The sequence below is a fragment of the Drosophila hydei genome, unplaced genomic scaffold (assembly GCF_003285905.1).
Source record: "Drosophila hydei strain 15085-1641.00,03,60 unplaced genomic scaffold, DhydRS2 tig00000060-arrow-pilon, whole genome shotgun sequence".
NCBI classification, from domain to species: Eukaryota; Metazoa; Arthropoda; class Insecta; order Diptera; family Drosophilidae; genus Drosophila; species Drosophila hydei.
This window is the reverse complement of record NW_022045656.1, coordinates 2015809-2034389: the sequence shown is the minus strand read 5'-3', so window position 1 is coordinate 2034389 and position 18581 is coordinate 2015809. Positions and strand designations below refer to the sequence as shown.

Below are 18581 nucleotides of genomic sequence, written 5' to 3'. Positions count from 1 at the left end.
TTCAAGCATCGATAGTTGTTTGAGTATTTTACAGCTTAGTACAATAAGTGATACATATCGATATTGGCTGGGAAAATAATTGTCTGCGGTGGTCACACCTTTTGCACACGTTTTCATCTGCAGATGCAATTTGTATGAGAAGTTTTTAAAAGTGAGTTTACATTTGTTAATAAGTATATTGCATCAGCCAAAATAATTACAACATGCAATTATTTCCCATTAATAACAGCTCAGTTATAAACCTAAACACGCAGCATGCCAGAACAGGACCAACCAAGTAGCACCGACACACCAGCCGGTGATGGTGGGCCACCAAAGACGGCCAAACAATTGGAAAAGGAGGCCAAGAAAGCTGAAAAATTAGCCAAATTACAGGCCAAGTTGGATAAAAAGGCATCAGCAGCACCAGCGGCGGGTGAAAAGAAAGAAAAACCTGAGGTAACTGTCTGTGCCACAAATTGTCATAGGTTAGGTCGATTGTTGTTGTGCCTGCAATACAGTAGGGACTTGAGTAGGGCATTTGATACTCGGCTGACTCATGTACTCATCTTTAATTGCTTCAGCTTATTTCAATTTCAACTCCTCTATTTGCGAAACCCATAAACATTGCAAAAAAGTGAAAGGTATAATTATGATGGTATTGTTATGCCCTGCTTGTCAAAAATGGGTATGCTTAATTTGAAATAGCGTACGTATGCAGGCTGATTGTCAATAGTAATGATATCGTAAAAGTTTAGTTTTGTGATTAATTGATTAATTACATAGTATTATGATGCGTAAAACTATTTAATGTAATGTATTTAAGAACCCTCTCGAATAGTAATAATTAGGAAATTTGATTATGTTAGAGTTACAGGGTATGTATAGGCTCGCCTTCTAAATTTGATAGTTTGTATTATTTTGTTGGATTTGGTGAAAGTTACGGTAAATCTTTTGTTACAGAAACGCACCAAAGAAGTCAAAGAAGCAGCAGTTTATACAGCCAGCACAGCGCCTGGCGAAAAGAAGGATATCAGTGGAGCACTTCCTGATGCGTATAGTCCACGGTATGTGGAGGCGCAGTGGTACAGCTGGTGGGAGAAGCAGGGATTCTTTACACCGGAATATGGCGTAAGTATTATGCAAAATTCATTATTTAGAGTAAGTAATTTCTAATGAGCTTTCCCTTAGCGTGATTCTATTGATGCAGCTAATCCGAATGGGAAATTTATAATGGTCATACCCCCTCCAAATGTAACGGGTTCCCTTCATTTGGGTCATGCGCTGACCAATGCCATTGAGGATGCAATCACGCGTTATCATCGCATGAAGGGACGCACGACATTGTGGGTACCGGGTTGTGACCATGCAGGCATTGCTACGCAGGTAGTGGTGGAGAAGTTACTTTCGCGAGAGGAAGGTCTGTCGCGACATGATCTAGGGCGCGAGAAATTCATCGAACGTATATGGAACTGGAGACGTGAGAAGGGTGGTCGAATCTATGATCAACTGAAGGCCTTAGGTTCTTCTTACGATTGGACGCGTGTGAACTTTACCATGGATCCGAAACTGTGTCGCGCCGTTACGGAGGCTTTTGTGCGTCTGCATGAACAGGGAGCTGTTTATCGCAGTTCACGCTTGGTGAATTGGTCGTGCTCACTGCGCTCCGCCATCTCAGATATTGAAGTGGATAAGGTGGAACTGTCCGGACGCACATTCCTAAGCATACCCGGCTACGAGGACAAGGTTGAATTCGGTGTGCTCATTAAGTTCGCTTACAAGGTAGAGGGTAGCGACGAGGAGATCATTGTGGCCACCACTCGCATTGAGACCATGCTGGGTGATACGGCTGTAGCTGTACATCCACAAGACGAACGCTACAAGCATCTGATTGGCAAGCATGTAGTGCATCCGTTCTGCGATCGCCGCCTGCCCATTGTGAGCGATGACTTTGTGGATATGAATTTTGGTACGGGCGCCGTTAAGATAACACCAGCCCACGATCCCAATGACTACGAGGTGGGAAAACGCTGTAATCTGCCATTCATTACCATATTCAATGATGATGGCTTCATCATTGGAGATTATGGCCAGTTCACGGGACTCAAGCGTTTCGATTGCCGAAAGCAGCTGCTGGAGAAGCTTAAGGAGTTGGGACTCTACCGCGAAACGCTCAACAATGCAATGGTCGTGCCCATTTGTAGTCGTTCCAAGGATGTGGTGGAGCCACTGATCAAGCCTCAATGGTATGTCAGCTGCTCGGACATGGCAGCAGCTGCCACGGAATCTGTGCGCTCTGGTGAGCTAAAGATTGTGCCGGAGCATCACACAAAGACTTGGTATCATTGGATGGATGGCATTCGGGACTGGTGTGTGTCACGGCAACTCTGGTGGGGTCATCGCATACCAGCCTACCATGTGAGCTTTAATGATGCCAGCATTAAAGCCAGTACGGTAAGCATTCAGCTGAAAATTCAAATCCTTTTACAAATTTAACATATCACATTTTTTTCATTCAATGCAGCCTGATGATGAACAGTATTGGATTGTGGCACGTAGTAAAGAAGAGGCTTTGAGCAAGGCAGCTGCACGCTTCGGTGTAGATGCCAGCAAAATTGTGTTGCAACAGGATGAGGATGTGCTGGACACATGGTTCAGTTCCGGTCTATTTCCATTCTCCGTGTTCGGTTGGCCCGACAACACGGCTGATTTGCAGGCCTTCTATCCTACTTCGCTGCTAGAGACGGGCCACGATATACTTTTCTTCTGGGTGGCTCGAATGGTCTTCTTTGGCCAGAAGCTGTTGGGCAAGCTGCCCTTCAAGGAGGTCTATTTGCATCCAATGGTGCGTGATGCGCACGGACGCAAAATGTCCAAGTCGCTCGGAAATGTTATCGATCCCATGGATGTGATACATGGTATTACACTAGAAGGTCTACACGAGCAACTCATTGGTTCCAATTTGGATCCACGTGAGATTGAGAAAGCCAAGTTGGGTCAGAAACAGGACTATCCACAGGGTATACCCGAGTGCGGCTCGGATGCGCTACGATTTGCTCTGTGTGCCTATATTACCCAAGCTCGTGATATTAACCTGGATATCAATCGCGTGCAGGGCTATCGTTTCTTCTGCAACAAGCTCTGGAATGCAACGAAATTCGCCCTACTCTACTTTACCGGGGATGAACGTTACGATACGAAAGTGACAATCTCTGAGCAATCGAATCAAATGGATGCCTGGATTCTGTCCCGATTGGCAGCTACCATTGAGACGTGTAATGTTGGCTTTGATTCCTACGACTTTGCGGCAGCAACCAGCGCCTGCTACGCCTTCTGGCTATACGATGTATGTGATGTGTATTTGGAGTGCCTGAAACCGATCTTCCAGAGCGGCAACGCTGAACAGCAGTCGGCGGCTAGGCGTACTTTGTATGTTTGCCTGGATTATGGCCTACGTCTTCTCTCGCCGTTTATGCCCTTCATCACCGAGGAGCTGTTCCAGCGTCTGCCTAGGGCAGAGAAGACGCCCAGTATCTGCGTAGCCAGTTATCCAAGTAAGAAAATACCATGCAAACCATAATCGAATATTCTCTAATGATTTTTATTTTCCACAGCGAACACCAGCTGGCGCAACGTACAGGTTGAATCCGATGTGGAATTTGTGCAAAAGGCAGCGCGCGTAATACGCTCTGCCCGCTCCGACTACAATTTGCCCAACAAGACCAAGACGGAAGCCTATATCGTGTGCACAGATCCAGCGCCCAATGCGATACTCAAACGTTATGCCAGCGATTTGTCCACTATTGCCTACTGCTCCACTGTGGCGTTCGATACTGCACCACCCGCCGGCTGCGCGATACTCACTGTTTCAGGACAGTGTGAGGTGCATTTACTGCTCAAAGGTCTGATCGAGGCGGACAAGGAGATTGCCAAATTGCACAAGAAACGCGATCAACTGGAGCAGACCGTCAGCAAACTCAGCCAGGCCATTCAGGCCTCCGATTATGCCACCAAGGTACCCGCCGAGGTGCAAGCGGCCAATGAGACAAAGCTAAACGAATCCCGTACTGAAATCGAACGCATTGCTGCTGCCATCGAGACCCTAAAGTTAATGTGAAGCAATAAATACTTGGGTTGGTGCTGAACTATGAACTACATGTTTGTTGATATTTTCCGAGACGCTTGACTATACTCGCTTAAAAAATATATAGGAAAAACTGTAATGCATTTCTGTTGCTTAAAATTTTTTATTAATAGCTACAATTTATAAAATATGTACTAATTTATCAAATGCAAGACATGATTTTTAAAAAGTAAAATGTTCAAATTGTTTATTTTGTTAAGATATTACTATTTATTGATATGTAGGCTCTTCAGGGATGATATTTCTTATTAGTGTCTATGTCAGTATTTTACAAAACACCTCGACAAGTTATTTCAAATAGCCATAAAGGGAGTCAAGCTATACAAAGTATAGAATTCCGATAGAATGTCCGTGGGACTACATCTCATTATCATTGCTCCTCGATATTCGTCCTTGTCTATCAAATATGTAATTTATTAGATTATCTATAGAAAAGAAATCTTAAAAATAAATACTTTACTTAAATAAATCCATTGCTTGGTCTGTAAGGTATATCTAAATGGGAATCACGGAAGAAATATTCGAGTTTTTCAAATTATGTTAAATCCTACAAGAGCTGCTTATCAAGATTCTTAACGGCAGCACATTGATTCCTGCTTTTTCTTTAGAGAAATAACATATGCTTAGAGAATTATACTCTCTCAAGACCTCATACCTCAAGACCATGGCTCAGTACCAGTACTCTTTTTGAGGACTGTATTGAGTCCTTAGCTAGACGCTAAACTGTCTGTGGTACAAATGGAATATTATTGAATAATACTTTCCATTCATACCATTCCAACAGTAATTGAAGCGTCCATTGCCCAGCCGGCACCCGCGTGGAGGGTTCAGTCAGAGGATTTTTGCCAGCCAACCCATTGAACCCATATTATAGAGAAAACTTTCAATGAAAAACTCAATAAAAAACTCTATTGAGTGTACCCAGATCACTATTTGGTTAAGATTATGTAAATAAAAAATTAAAGAAATAAAATCAAATATTAGCATTTTTGGCAGAAGTGTAAGGTATCTTTGGATATTCTGTGAATGAAATATGTAGGATAATTTATAGTTGAATGAAAAACTAAGCTGCGAAATTCTTAATTCTAATTAGGGCTACCATAAACAATTGCTTAAAACTAACTTACAAATTTACAATAATTGTTTGAAAACCAAACTCGAAAACTCATTCAAAGTTTTTGTTATTTGAACCCATACAAATTATAAGGTCAAAAAGATATAAGATCTAGACCTATAGTGAGCCATACGATCATTAAAGATTATATCAATTTACCCGGTGAGCATTCCATAGATCCCGATTGTAAAAGGCACACCTCCGGGGCCTATTAGACATGCATGTTAAAACTCTCAACTTGCAGTTAAAATCAAAACGTACCTCAACTGGTGCAGCACCAATGCCGCCCAAAGAGCCGGTCAACAGCAATAGCAGGAAGGCAACTTCCATTTTCCCAAATGGAGCTAGCATATACATGGTAGTCGAATGCTCAATACCCTTCGTACTTGGATATCTCAATACAGCACAGTCCACTGCGAAATGTAGAGAGAAACTGCGACAATCTACTGGACTGCTGCACGTTTTATACCATTTACGGGGTTCGCTAAAACAGGGTGCTCCGCACAATACGGCGCACAGTGAGAACGGATAGACCACCGAGTGGGAGCACCCCATATGATAAAGTGGGCAGCGTTTTCCTTGATGCCGCACTTGCACCATATTTCAGATAATTTGTGGTAAATACTCCAGCAAACACAGAAAGAGAGTGCGTCTGGCCAAGATTTAAACCAACATAAACGCATTAGGGGCATATGTTCAATTTGATTACGTGTGCGGCAGCGGCAACGGCGACGGCGACGACGACCCTATAGTGGTTAGGTTAGTGCTACTGTCTATGATTCTATTAATAGAATGGGTTGAGGTTATGTCGCTAGAGATAGCACAGTTAACCCTAATTTAAACAGAATGTTATTCGGTGACGTGGATGGTTTCATTGGGCAATAAATTAATGCAAATGTCCGGGTTTCTTGTGGGGTTTACTTCGAGGTAGCACTTTAAATTCTTAAAGAAATTGGCTAAGGCAAATTTTAAATTACAAATAAATTGAAATCCACTGACATTAGAAAAATAGTTTTTAACAGTTGAGTTTTCATAAATCACTTACTTTAGAGTCCACTGAAGTGTTCGAAAGTTGGAGTTACCCTAAGCCCTAAACTACAGACACCTATCAACTTATTATATTTATGTATTTACATGAGAGATTCTTGAGATTTAAACATATTTTTCGAAACTTCGAGCCGACATGAAATATCCCAACAATGTTAGGAAAAAAAGTGTTGTATTCGAAGCATCAATTTAATATTCATATTAAAGTTAGTCAATGTCTCTCTAACAGACTCTGAGAGAGTCCAAATAGTTGTCCTATGGAGCATAGTAAATAGCATTATTTTCTACTTGTCACGTTTTTTCAGCGCATAATCCTATTCCACGTATTCGTATAACTTTGATTGGACTCCACAAAGATTCAGATTAAGATTTAAAATGTATTAAAATACATTTTTGCATGCGATTGGCTGTACCGCAGTCTAAATCAAGTAAATCAAACAAATTAAATTTTTCATTTGACATTTAATTTTCTTTTTTTAATAAATAACAAATCTTTTTTCGATTTTTAAAAATTATACCAAGCAGATATCTGAGCGCACATCTGATTGATTTCGAATGTAAATGACAATAAATAGCTTAGATCGTGTAGGATATATATACATATGTGGTATATAGGTGTATAGTACACTGATATGAATATGATGTCTCCTACCAGGTGAGGCGTGTGGCATGATCCGTCTTGCGCTTAGACATTTTAATGTATCCCAGAAATTGAAGCTCGGCCACAGCGCGTGTAAAGCGTGCTCTAAGCAAAGAAAGGTATAGCAATATGAATATTTTAATACACTTATATATGATATATATGAAAAACTCACTGTATCTGTGGATCGATCTGGTCCTGTGGCAGCTCGTTCTCCTCTTGTTCGTCGCCCGCCCGCAGAACGGAACGGAATGCCTGCAGCCAGTCGAATAGGTTAATCATGCGACCGCACTCCAAATGAAGTTTGTAGACCACCGACAAGTCGGGCAAGGTGCTGACAAGTTGCGACTGTTCCTTCAGCTCGCAGCATTTGCATTGCATATAGAAATGAGGATTATTGAGGGCCGTATGCAGTGCAGCACGAGGTGCCCCAATGATGTTACGGCGCACCGTCGCTATGTCACTAAAGACGTAGATTTCGTGTAGCGGCGGTGCCTGCTGCAGCGGACGCAAATAGGTCAACACCAAATCCGACTCAATGAGTCCCAAGATCTTACTAACGGCACGGCTAAACTCCGACGTTGACTGCTGTTTATCTTGTTTGCTGCGCAACAGCAGCTGTGCCTTCAGCTCCTGGCGGGAGGCAACCTGTGTGAGATCGCTCAATGCAGAAGCGTCTGCCAACGAATTAGTTTCAGTTGCCGGTGTTTGCAGCTCCATGGTAGCTAGTTCAACATCATTGAGTAGCTGCTTGAGCGAGTGCAGCTTAGTGCGCATCAAATCCGAGCACGCATCGCCCAACTCTAGAGGAGCTATCTGTTCGCTGAGGAACAGCTCAGTGCGTGCAATACATTTGCTTAATTTGGCCAGAAACTCGGATTTTGACATAAAACTGAGCATCTGCCAGCATTCCTTGTACTCAGGCTGCTCACTGATGGGTTTGTTTAAGCAGTTCACGTAAAGCTCTCGCCGCAACTTGCCCAGCGGACAGCGTGGCAGATCGCCCACAAGCTCCGAGAAGAACTCCAAGCAACAGCGAAAGAGCATAAAGTGCAACAAGCAATCGCGTAATAGCTGCGGCAGCTTCTTTTTCAGATAATCATCGTCTGTGAGCACGGCAATGATGCGTTTGCAGTCGTTGATTTGCTCTACATAGGGACGAAAAGAAGGCAGCCGCCGTATGGTCTCCATGTCATCATGTGTCAGCTGTTTGATGCGCGCCAGGGCCTTGCTGTAGCTGGTGCATAGAGCGTAGGCATTACCGGCAAAGTAGTGCTCCATCAGGCAGTACTTGAAGCCCTGAATAAAGCCTTGTATAGAGAAGTCATAGTAGAGGAAGATGTGCGTCAGAAACTTAAAAGCCTTGCCGGACAAATGGAACACATACTTCGGCGAGAGCAGCACCTGGTCGAGCAGCTGGAAGGGAAGCGGAATATATGTAAGTGGCCATAGCTGAGAGGAAGTCTTAGATCTGTACCTCATTCAATCCTGTGGGAGCTGCCTGGGTCTGAAATACCCGCAGCTTGATCTTGCTGCTGACGTGGTAGGGTAACGTGCTATGCACTGCTGTCATGGCGGTGGCTACTCCCAGCACTAGGACAAATGGCAGTCGACTGCATTGAGCGCTCAGTATTAGAATGAAATCCTGAAGCACGCTCGCATTGAAGCACTCGAAATCCGGCAAAATAATGACTAAGGCGCGTTGCTTGTCCCCGCCAGAGTAGTTATTTTCATACCATGCATGCAGATGCTTCATGGTGCACTGCGTACGACGCAAACGTTTGCGATCCCGCTCACGTCCATCATCTTCGTCCTCCGCATCTAAACTAACAACCTCAGACTGATCGTCCATCAGATTATACACCATGGATTCCACCGACGCTTTCAATGTGGCGCAATCTCGCGATTGGAGCACACAAACCCGAGCCGATTTCTGCGCATGAAGTCGCTGCGTGAGCGTCTCGAATTGCTTTAGATGATCTGGCTGATTGATGCCTGTTAGTAGCGCCGCTGTGGGCAGCACCTCGCTACTGTCCCTGTCAGCAGCCCGCTCTCCAGTCACAAAATCCATTAGTTCCTCAAGCGTCCGCGCATTGCTCGCCGTTTGTAGCTTCACTATGTGACTGTGGATCTGATCCCAGGACTCGGTGTAGGCAGTATAGAACGGTTGGGTGGTCACCTCCTTGCCAAGGAGGCTGCTGGTTGCAACAGCATTTTTTCGCTTGCTAGGCGTTCTTTTATTGGCGCGTGTCGCTCCATTCTTGTACACAAAACAGCCCTAAATAAAAATATGGAAATGTCGCCAATATCCAACGTATTAAAAAGTAAAGTGCTTACCTTTGAAACAGATATGGTTGGATCCATGGCTCTTGGTTAATTAAGCACTGTTCTGTGTGCTATTGCAAAATAAAGAAATAATTGTTTATGTCAGCTTTGTGCCAATTTCAGTTTATTCGCAGCAATATCAACAACAAAAAGCACTAAATGAAAACAGCTGCAGCGCGCCAAAATTTCGAAACATGTGAAGTTGGCTGCATCTTAAAAAAGTGCTACCCATCAAGTGCAGGTAATCGACATCTTAATTTAGCAGAGCGCGCAAATTCAAACACAGCAAGGTAATGAGAGACTAAGAATATCCCGGCAAGTTGATATGACGGTCCAATATAAGGGCTCCAGTTGTATTCCTATGAACATCACACAAATCACTCCACTTTGGTGCAAATTGGAACGTAAATAAATACATTAGCAAGAAATCGTAGAATAATATAAGCGAAGCCAACAAATAGTCATTGTCACGAATTTCAGCGAAGCGTCCACCATTGATGATTTGCGCATGATACATTATAAACTGTAAATTACAGAATTTAGCTGTTTACATAGTAAATTATAATATTTGAGAGTTCATACAGTCACGACACTAAAGAGAACAAACGCACGGTACACAAAAAAGGTATATGGCACATTTGAGACAATGTGGAGCATCAGAAAGTACATGGCACCAATGAGGCAAAGAATTGCAAATACAACAAGTACCACGATGTCCACAGTAAGGTCATGCTATAAGGGCTGCAATCTATAATATGTATTATATAGAAACTTATATACTTGCTCACTGGAATAAAGGAGCCGAATACAAGGAACACTAAAAGCACAAAGGTCCATATCAGGAAGCTCATTATTAACTGATATTTATAGTGACGCACAATTAATGAAGTTACACCCACGATGATGCATTCATACTGTTAATTAAGTACTGTTAGCATAAGAAAATTATGTAAGTTATTTGCAACTTACTATGATTATAGCAATTATCCAATTGACGGGAGCAGAGAAGCGCAAATCCTCGAAGAATATGAATACAACTATGAGAAGTAAACTGAATATAAAGAATACAATGCCGAGCCAATAATTTCTAGTAAAATATGTATTTATGTCCTCTCTGGAAAAGAAATAAAAGATAAACGATGATCATATTAGGAAGTAAAACAATGACTTACAATAAATGAAACATAAACCATTGAATTAGAGCGAACAAAAGAAAACATCCTGTTACTGTGTATGTGATACAAGCAAACTTTCGCCGTTCAAGTTTGTAATAATATGGCTGCGATTGAAGATCCTCCATTAAAGAATATGCTAATATGTATGTGTGCGTATGTAAAAAAAATTGTTTGTTTTTGTGTAACTTAATGTGTATTGTGACATTGAAAATAATTTTCAAATTTATTGTGTCAGCTGTTACTGATTTCAGTGCTACCCATAAACGCAGACTTGCATTCCGATTGTCTCTGCCATTAGTAGCTAAACAACACTGGACACATTTCGCGCATTAAGACTGCAGCATTTCATAAAACATTTGTGAATGTTTATGTAAAATGTTAGAGGACGAACTTGATATCTATGATGATTTGGATCAATTCCAAGAAGTTGAAAATAAAGTAAGTGCATTTTCGTAATCAGCTAAATGAAATTAATGCGTTCCATTGCTAGAAATGCAAAGAGTTGGAAGCCTGGGAGGCGAAATACGACGCAGCCCAGTTGGAAATTGAGAATTTGCAAGCGGAAAAAAAAGCACTTGCCAAGAAAATCAGGACCATGGAGATAAATTTTCAAAATTTACTTGACACGGCTAAGGCGGAAATCAAGCGCAAGGATGCACAAATAACACAACTACGCAAGGAGTAAGTAACTCGGAGAAAACCGCAGATGCATCAATATCTGATGTTTTAATATTTGCTTATTTGTTTTAATAGGAAAGATGATATATGCTTTAGACGTAAGCAGGCGCCCAATTTGGGGCTGTCCAACTCCCAGATGCAGCCTTCGCCCGAGCTGCAACGTCAGCCACAAAAGCGTTTTAAACGCGATGAAATAACAGACAATAAATGTGAAATTGCATTTAACAACAATAACGAGAACTGCCGTGAGGAAACAAAGAAACATCGTAAGCAAGACACTATTGACGAGGATAAGAAGGAGAAGAAGACACAGGACAAGCGTTCTAATGCAACAGCAAAGGCTCAGTTGTCAGCGAATATAAGGAATCCACACGGCAGAGATCGAGAAAAACAACGAGAAAGAGATCGAGGACGAGATAGAGGTCGCCGTCGCAGTCGCAGTCGTAGTGGGAGTCGTAGCCGAGAACATGGTAAAGGCATAAGTCATGACAGGCACAATTCTAAAAGCAAAGATCAAAGAAGAAAACGATCACGATCACGTTCACGTTCGCGTTCGACTAACAAAACAAGCAGCAGGAATAGGTAAGCTCAATAATTGCAAATGATACACTACTTCGCAATATTTACATGTTTCTAAAGACACCTATCTCGCTTAAAGTAAACGCAACAGCTCACGAGAAGTCGACAGAGGAAATGATGCTAAATCCACGGCCAATACCAAGCATAATAAACAAACAACGATGGATGCACTCTTTGGCAGCACACCTACACAGAATAGTCCAGCGGAAGCTTCGAATGATGACAACAGCGGCGCAGAAAGCGACAAAGTGATTGCAAAGCTCATAGCCAATGTGGAACCGCTTACACCAAAAGAGCTATACACCCCACAGAGCCAGATTGCAGCTCCAGAAGTGACAATGACTAGCAAAAAATTCGAACAAGAAAAGCTACCGGAGGATATTGATAACTATTTTGAGAGCAATGTTGAAAGTAAAGAAAGCCCGCAAAGAGTCGAAAGAAATGCGCATCAAGTCGATGTTGGCAACACAATAAACAAACTAAATCCAAGACAGCATCCCTTAATAAATGAAACTGAAACTTCTCCGAAATCCGAAACGAAGTCGATTGAATTAGAAAATGAAACAGACAAAGAACTGAATAAAAGCGCGAAAGAGCAAGCCGAAGATGAAGGGGAAAACCAAACGTCCCCACAGCAAAACTTGATCCCAGCCAAAGAGGATGTAATAGAACAGCCACCTAAAAGTAAAGTGCTAGACGACGTCAAGATGAATGATGCAGCAATCCATCAGCAGATACCAGGCTTGACTATTATAGCCGCAGAACAGACTCGAGAATTCGGAACTGACAACGGCATAGACAATGTTCATATTCCTGGCTTGGATTTAATCAATAATGAGGATCAATTAAATGAAGTGGAGAAAGCGGAAACTATTGAGCATATTGAGCATCCTGGGTTAGATTTAAAGAAGGATGAAATCGTGGAAGTAATGGAAGGAGAAGAACAGAACTTAGTCGATCATGAAAAGTTAATTGATGTGAATGATAGACAAGTCTTAACTTCTGAAGAAGGAAAACCCGGTTTGTGTAAGACAACTGAAGAAACAGTTCTAAAAGAAGTTAATTCAGAGGAATGCAAAGTAATAGCTAACTTGAATTTGACAAAAGATGGTAAAGTAAGCAAAAAGAAGAAAAGAAAAAATGGAAAGGTCAGTGTAGATAATGAAGCTCAACAGAAGACAACAAAAGCCCCGGATAATATAAATACAACAGAACACATTTCTAATCTAATTTCGCTGAATACTGAAGAAAGAATTACAAAAGATGTGGAAGCAGAAGATCAGGAAAGCAATTTTATAGATATTTCAATCAAAACGAAGTCAAATAATGACGAAGAACTGCCGGTTATGGTATTAGCTGTTGAAGAAGAGCTAACAAATGAAACAACTACTAGTAAAATGATAGTAGAGAGTGTCAATAATGAAGCTTCGCTAGGCAAGCAGTTGGCCACTGAAACAGAAGTTGATGTTGCAGCGAAACTCAATGTGGAGTCACATGAATCTGATAAACAGAACTGTGTGACTGCTGAGGAATTAAAGAGCAACCCAAATGAAACTTTGTTGACTGATAACACTGAAAATATTAAAGCAAATACGTCTAAATGCAACAAGTCGCATGAAGATATAACGCATGAGCCTCATCAGGAGCAGACTGCAGTAAAGACAATAGTGAGGAAACCCAACCTGACCACGAACCAACACCAAAGCCCTTCTCAATTGGCTTACACGTTGCTGGCAGAGGAGAATTCAAAGACGCCCAAGCGCCCAGTGCGCAGCATGGAGAGCATACAAATTATTGAGGATATACGCTTGCCCATCAAAATGGACATTGAGAATATTGCTATTAAAGTAGATGGCTCTAACGAGGAGCACACTTTGCTGGCAGAAGAACAAACAGAAGAAGTAAGCTTAAATATGGACGAAGTACCGCAGGCAGCGTCTGAGGTAGAAGAGTCGAAGTTGCAGTTTATTACAGTCAATCAGAATGAAAGAAACTCAACAATTGTTGCTGTTAATACGACAATTACGCCGAAGCTAACAGTTATGGCAGCCACCGTAATGTATGCCCAGCCGGATTCTACAAAGATTGATCACAATGAAGACGATGCCACGCTCGAGGCAGTGATGAATGAGCTAATACCAGATAAGCAGGGCACTGCATTAGAGAATTATCAGAATTTAAGCCTGGAATCGGATACCATTGAAATGGCACTGAAGCAGCTGCATCAGCCGTCGAGTCAAAAGGAAGAGCAACCGGATGAAACAGCTGTCACATCCACCTCAATGAAGGGCGGACAAACGCCCAAGCAGGATCTCATACAAATACTAATGCAATCGCCATTGCAACAGACTGCGGCGCTTTGCCCTGCGAAAGGGAAAAACAAAATTAAAAAGTCTGGAGCACGTACAACCAGCGAAAGGACAACCCCAAGCAGCGAAAACGTTGACAGAGTAACACCAGATCAACGTGAGCAAACGCCATTGAAGAAACGCAAGATAGAGCTAAATGATGAGCACATAACTGCTGATCCAACTGTACCGCCTACGCCACCAAGGGTACCAGTGGCAACGGAGCCATCGATGCAACATGTGACCATCGATGAGACATTCAATGCCAGCAGCCTGGACCAAAGTCATAGCCTTAACAGCAGCGACTCATTTCTGGTGACCAAACGCTGTTCCTTAGGCAATAGCGACTATCAATTCGAGCGGATCAATGATGAAGTTGTGCTCCGTGTCACTCGACGTCGACGACAACGACCAGTAGCACCAACGACAACCATCGAGAAGTAGTATATATATATATATATATATATATATATATATACATATATATATATATATAAATATATATATGTATGTATATGTATATTAAACTGACCACATAGTCTGGTCAATTAAGCTATAGATACAAATACATAAATGCCTATGTAAGTACAGGAGAAACGTAACGTTATATAATAGTACATATATTAATAATAATATTAATAATTTTATACAATTAAAACTTGTGATTTTAGATAATAAATAATATTTTATTTGATGAAGTGCTTAACAAAATTTATATTAAAATAATAAAATTAATAAAAATTGTGTTATTAAATTATTGTTCAATTAACAATCCTTGACGATATTTACAATAAATAATTATATTACACATTGCTTACAATTTTCATTTTTATTTCGTCTTCTCTATTCTAAGTAAACAAAACAAACTGGTTTTGCCCGCGGAAAATTTGAAATTTAAAATTGCTATCGTATTGTAGTATTTTTATGTATCATGTTGCGATGATTCTTGTCGCAAATATCGTAAGAAAAATGTAAGCAATTGTGCGCTCTTCGATAATGCATTGATGTCTTGGGTCATAAATTATCGTGTACAATTAGACAATAATTATCGATAATAATGTTATCCATAATTAGTAGATCGATCATCTTAAAGCTGCTGTCAGTTGTGCATAAATAGAAAATATGCATATACTTTTTTGTCGAAATGGGCCACAGTTAGGCCTGCTTTTCCTTTTCCTCTCCCAGCAGGAAACGTCGCACTACACGAAGTTTGAAAATGGGTACTGATAGCAAAGCGCCTAGGCAGGCGCCAATCCAATATACGATTATATGTTCCAGATTGCTGTGGCCTCGGCAGCCCCATTTGAGGGCCGTGGCCAGTACCGGGTTGAAGTAGCCGCCGGAGAAGTTAAAGGCTGCAAGCAGGGCATAATTAAAAGCGTAAACTTTTTGAGAGGACATGGCGGCAACTGGTAGCCACATTTTAAGCGGGCGAGCACTCACCTGCCACCACGAGACTGGTGCCAATGAAGGAATCAATATAACTACTGAACTTCGGATCCTGTTCGCTGATTGTTTTCGAGGCGAGGCGGCACAACAGCGTAGCCACACCCTCAATGACAGCACCCACGTAAGGACTGACCTGCAAGTCGGCATTGCACTCCTCAAAGGCGCGTCCCTTGTGCGTCTCAGCAAACTCCAGCCACCAGAAGACCTGCACAATACGATACACACAACAGCCTCCCATCAGCTCCGCCCAGGTGCGCAACGCCATTTCTTTGAAGCTGGTGCGTCCCTCCAGCACATCCTCCATGTGAGTGTACGGGCAGGCGGAGGCATCGCCCCACACCTTGCCCCACCAGATGGTCAGCAGAAACAGAAAGATGGCATATGTGGCCACACCGAAGTTGTCAGCCACTGCCAGCCGAATCAATGAATCTCATATTTAGTACCGGGTGCTCTACATCACTTACCGATGATCAGTTCAAAGCAGCAGGCGCACAGTTCTGCCGCGGCAATCGCCTCGTTCATCAGCACCGGCACAAGACCATCCTGGCTCAGCAGTCGTTGACTCACTCGGCGCGCAATCTGTGCTGCAGTGCAGCAGCCGACCATGAAGCCGGCGCTAATGCCTAGTGCTGTCAGTGACATGCTGTTCAAACTCTCTTTAAAGACTGGAAATATTACTATACTAGAATTATTAGTTTTTATTATTAATATTTTATTAATTTTTTTAAATTTATTTTATTATTTTTTTATTAATTTCTTTTATTATTTTTAATTAATTGTTTTTATTTTTTTTATAAACTGTTTTTATATTTACTTTTATATTTTATATTAATTTTTTATTATCAATATTTTATTATTTATTTTTTATTATAAACAGTTACTATTATTACAAGTCTAAAGTAAAAAATAATACTTAACTATTATTTTTATTAATCTCATGATATTTAATTTTTAGTTTGATTGTTATTAATCTTTGTAATTTTTAATGATTAGTATTATTTTTCATTTTTTTATTACTACTCTTGTATGACAGTTAATTGGATAACCTTAAAATTCTACTTTCTTAAAAAAAACATTTTTTTCGAACTTATTTCTATTTTGAAATCATTAATATTTTTGAAAAGTCTGTTAAATCTATATAAATTGCGTATTTCAGTTCAGTACTTGTAATTGTAGTCAAATCATATCCATGTCCACATCCCGACTCAGGCTGTACTGTACCTTAAAATGAGTTTTAATTTAAGTAATTTTGCAAAACAAATCAAAAATGGTTTTTAAAAATCTTAATTTTGTGTATAAATTTGCAGTGTTTTGTTTTGCTTTTATTTGTTTTTTTTTTCCTATACATGTTTGTATATTTACATAAATATATAAACTTTTTTTATTTACATACTGCACTTGTGAGATATTTGGGTAAATATATTTACGCACACACAAACTTTGAAAACTATTTTCGAATTTAGCAGCACGCCAAAATTGTGCTAAAAATATTTGCAGCTTGTTAAACACCGCGAACGAAACAAATTGTCACGATACATCAATCTATTGTATTTTGTGTTTAACATTGATTAGTTGAACTATTATTTAATCTTTTGTTCGGCAATTTAAAATTATATTTCGATTATAACACATGTACATAAATATATATTTTTTTCACAATTGCCTTTTACGCGTTAGGCGCTAATTGGGTTTGCCAAAAAACGAGTTTTCTTCTATTTTCAAAAATTTTAAATATTTCCTTAAGTTCAGCAATCTTAAAACAGTATTATTTATAAGCTTAACGAAATACATACTATGTATTTCTTTATTTTGTAACTTGCCAAATGAAACCAACCACACACGATCGTAGAAGCGACAACGAGCTCGCAGTCGTTGTCGACTCGTACTGAACAATAATAATTTTGATCGCTCTGGGCTGTGTCGCTCATCGTTGGATCTATTAGATCTATTATTAAACAAATGCGCTGTGCTCAAAATATGCTCACTTTATATTAATGCCAATCACGTAGCTTGTCAAAAGCTCAGCTGGAAATTGAGTGCATAACTATTTCACGCTCAGGTTCTTTACTCTCTAATTATGTTTTCGCGGTTCATTCATTATGACAGAATCATTTTAATTACAGTAACCGTTATATTTAAAAATTAAATAACCGTGCAATAAGTACAATCGTGTTGGCATATCGATAACAATTTTAAATGTTTACAGCGCCAAATCGAGTATAGCAGCACCAATTTGAGTTAGCTTAACAGCGATCAATAGTGTTTATCCAACAGCCGCACAACAAGTGAGTTTTTACTTTTATATAAACAAAAATATAAGTTTATCGATTTTATAACTCAGAACAACATGTTTTGCAGTGCTGCAACGCTTCTGCAGTAAACAAATTTTTAAATTGCCCTTGTCATATTGTGGGAGCAGCTGTCACCGCCATGCAACAACAAAAACTCCAACGTCAACAACAACAAATGCTGAGAAATGCACAGCTTTAGACGACGGTTTTACGGATTGGCGGCCTATATATAGGTTGCCCTTAATACGCCTTGTAGCTGCATTTAATCGTCTTAAAGTCTATCAGGCAATATTAACTGCAGCTGGAACACCTCTCGTTTTTGCTCTGCAAAATGCTGGTCACGTCTCGGGTGATGCGCTGGGGATCTACGCAGCCATTGGAGTCTCGGGTCTGATGACGCTCTCGCTGGGCAGTTATTTGTCGTCTAATATGATTGGTTTCATCTACGTCAACGATCAACATGATCAGTTAAAACTGGCCTATGTGGACTTCTGGGGACGACGCAAAGAGTCGCTCGTCGACATTGAGGATTTGCTCCCAGATTGGGAACCAAAGAGCAAGCAACGTCTGGGCTTCTATCAGCCCATCTGTCTGCGAGACAATGAAAAGCAGCGCTACAAGCTCATTCATCGCTTCGGAATCATAACAGATCCTCTTCTATTCGAAGGTCTGTTTGGGAAATGATTTGACTTGTTTCTAAATGATCATTCGCTTGTTTTAATTATAAAAATGTATATATATATACTTTAATATAGTTTATAAATGAAAACAAAACAAGTTAAGCTACATAGCAAAAAGTTTAAACAATCTAT

The 18581-nt window shown here is 40.6% G+C and overlaps 7 protein-coding genes across 10 annotated transcripts; 3 read left to right on the top strand and 4 right to left on the bottom strand.

The window, feature by feature from the left end:
- Window positions 1–60: 60 nt before the first annotated feature.
- Window positions 61–4296, top strand: LOC111592179 (valine--tRNA ligase). Its single transcript, XM_023304246.2, has 6 exons — window positions 61–151; window positions 230–438; window positions 943–1110; window positions 1171–2433; window positions 2504–3533; window positions 3594–4296. Exons 2-6 carry the CDS (start codon window positions 256–258, stop codon window positions 4094–4096), a joined length of 3147 nt encoding a protein of 1048 aa, XP_023160014.2. The 5' UTR covers window positions 61–151; window positions 230–255; the 3' UTR covers window positions 4097–4296.
- Window positions 4297–5382: 1086 nt separating this feature from the next.
- LOC115483806 lies at window positions 5383–6117 on the bottom strand. The gene is made up of 2 exons (XM_030226131.1): window positions 5499–6117; window positions 5383–5445 (listed from the first exon to the last, which is right to left on the bottom strand). Exons 1-2 carry the CDS (start codon window positions 5835–5837, stop codon window positions 5383–5385), a joined length of 402 nt encoding a protein of 133 aa, XP_030081991.1. The 5' UTR covers window positions 5838–6117.
- A 660-nt stretch (window positions 6118–6777) lies between these two features.
- On the bottom strand, window positions 6778–9340 carry LOC111592125 (origin recognition complex subunit 3). Its single transcript, XM_023304160.2, has 4 exons — window positions 9262–9340; window positions 8402–9202; window positions 7100–8340; window positions 6778–7029 (listed from the first exon to the last, which is right to left on the bottom strand). Exons 1-4 carry the CDS (start codon window positions 9286–9288, stop codon window positions 6933–6935), a joined length of 2166 nt encoding a protein of 721 aa, XP_023159928.2. The 5' UTR covers window positions 9289–9340; the 3' UTR covers window positions 6778–6932.
- Window positions 9341–9529: 189 nt separating this feature from the next.
- LOC111592126 lies at window positions 9530–10634 on the bottom strand. 2 transcript variants are annotated; one of them, XM_023304161.2, is made up of 5 exons: window positions 10422–10633; window positions 10219–10363; window positions 10038–10163; window positions 9832–9981; window positions 9530–9772 (listed from the first exon to the last, which is right to left on the bottom strand). In XM_023304161.2, the coding sequence occupies exons 1-5, from the start codon at window positions 10547–10549 to the stop codon at window positions 9551–9553; spliced, it is 771 nt and encodes a 256-aa protein (XP_023159929.1). In that variant the 5' UTR covers window positions 10550–10633; the 3' UTR covers window positions 9530–9550. The 2 variants fall into 2 exon arrangements, with proteins under 2 accessions (XP_023159929.1, XP_023159930.1); XM_023304162.2 differs by lacking the exon at window positions 9530–9772 and having other exon boundaries at window positions 9967–9990; window positions 10422–10634.
- A 77-nt stretch (window positions 10635–10711) lies between these two features.
- Window positions 10712–14473, top strand: LOC111592242 (glutamic acid-rich protein). The gene is made up of 4 exons (XM_023304326.2): window positions 10712–10862; window positions 10915–11105; window positions 11178–11684; window positions 11761–14473. Exons 1-4 carry the CDS (start codon window positions 10800–10802, stop codon window positions 14471–14473), a joined length of 3474 nt encoding a protein of 1157 aa, XP_023160094.2. The 5' UTR covers window positions 10712–10799.
- A 688-nt stretch (window positions 14474–15161) lies between these two features.
- LOC111592132 (aquaporin-11) lies at window positions 15162–17360 on the bottom strand. 3 transcript variants are annotated; one of them, XM_023304168.2, is made up of 4 exons: window positions 17299–17360; window positions 15943–16160; window positions 15473–15886; window positions 15162–15384 (listed from the first exon to the last, which is right to left on the bottom strand). In XM_023304168.2, the coding sequence occupies exons 2-4, from the start codon at window positions 16118–16120 to the stop codon at window positions 15185–15187; spliced, it is 792 nt and encodes a 263-aa protein (XP_023159936.1). In that variant the 5' UTR covers window positions 16121–16160; window positions 17299–17360; the 3' UTR covers window positions 15162–15184. The 3 variants fall into 3 exon arrangements, with proteins under 3 accessions (XP_023159936.1, XP_023159939.1, XP_023159937.1); XM_023304171.2 differs by having other exon boundaries at window positions 15943–16143; window positions 17272–17355; XM_023304169.2 differs by having other exon boundaries at window positions 17272–17343.
- Window positions 17361–17725: 365 nt separating this feature from the next.
- LOC111592133 (transmembrane protein 186) lies at window positions 17726–18559 on the top strand (the record flags this gene model as incomplete). The annotated part of the gene is made up of 2 exons (XM_030226130.1): window positions 17726–17763; window positions 17820–18559. Coding segments are annotated over 2 exons (672 nt in total), but the record flags the coding sequence as incomplete, so codon positions are not given.
- Window positions 18560–18581: the final 22 nt, after the last annotated feature.

Excerpts from the sequence above, each read along its gene's own strand:
- LOC111592179 (XM_023304246.2), top strand. The coding sequence starts at position 256 with ATGCCAGAACAGGACCAACCAAGTAGCACCGACACACCAGCCGGTGAT. Across the intron at positions 1,111-1,170 it reads TCTTTACACCGGAATATGGC|CGTGATTCTATTGATGCAGC; the intron begins GTAAGTATTATG and ends GCTTTCCCTTAG. Across the intron at positions 3,534-3,593 it reads CTGCGTAGCCAGTTATCCAA|CGAACACCAGCTGGCGCAAC; the intron begins GTAAGAAAATAC and ends TATTTTCCACAG.
- LOC111592132 (XM_023304168.2), bottom strand. The coding sequence starts at position 16,120 with ATGTCACTGACAGCACTAGGCATTAGCGCCGGCTTCATGGTCGGCTGC. Across the intron at positions 15,887-15,942 it reads CTGCTTTGAACTGATCATCG|TGGCTGACAACTTCGGTGTG; the intron begins GTAAGTGATGTA and ends TTCGGCTGGCAG. Across the intron at positions 15,385-15,472 it reads CACCAGTCTCGTGGTGGCAG|CCTTTAACTTCTCCGGCGGC; the intron begins GTGAGTGCTCGC and ends CCCTGCTTGCAG.
- LOC111592242 (XM_023304326.2), top strand. The coding sequence starts at position 10,800 with ATGTTAGAGGACGAACTTGATATCTATGATGATTTGGATCAATTCCAA. Across the intron at positions 10,863-10,914 it reads TCCAAGAAGTTGAAAATAAA|AAATGCAAAGAGTTGGAAGC; the intron begins GTAAGTGCATTT and ends TTCCATTGCTAG. Across the intron at positions 11,106-11,177 it reads ATAACACAACTACGCAAGGA|GAAAGATGATATATGCTTTA; the intron begins GTAAGTAACTCG and ends TTGTTTTAATAG.
- LOC115483806 (XM_030226131.1), bottom strand. The coding sequence starts at position 5,837 with ATGGTGCAAGTGCGGCATCAAGGAAAACGCTGCCCACTTTATCATATG. Across the intron at positions 5,446-5,498 it reads TTGGTGCTGCACCAGTTGAG|GCCCCGGAGGTGTGCCTTTT; the intron begins GTACGTTTTGAT and ends CATGTCTAATAG.
- LOC111592126 (XM_023304161.2), bottom strand. The coding sequence starts at position 10,549 with ATGGAGGATCTTCAATCGCAGCCATATTATTACAAACTTGAACGGCGA. Across the intron at positions 10,164-10,218 it reads GGATAATTGCTATAATCATA|TATGAATGCATCATCGTGGG; the intron begins GTAAGTTGCAAA and ends CTTAATTAACAG. Across the intron at positions 9,982-10,037 it reads TATTCGGCTCCTTTATTCCA|CATGACCTTACTGTGGACAT; the intron begins GTGAGCAAGTAT and ends CAGCCCTTATAG.
- LOC111592125 (XM_023304160.2), bottom strand. The coding sequence starts at position 9,288 with ATGGATCCAACCATATCTGTTTCAAAG. Across the intron at positions 9,203-9,261 it reads CAACCATATCTGTTTCAAAG|GGCTGTTTTGTGTACAAGAA; the intron begins GTAAGCACTTTA and ends ATTTTTATTTAG. Across the intron at positions 7,030-7,099 it reads CAGATCGATCCACAGATACA|AGCACGCTTTACACGCGCTG; the intron begins GTGAGTTTTTCA and ends TTCTTTGCTTAG.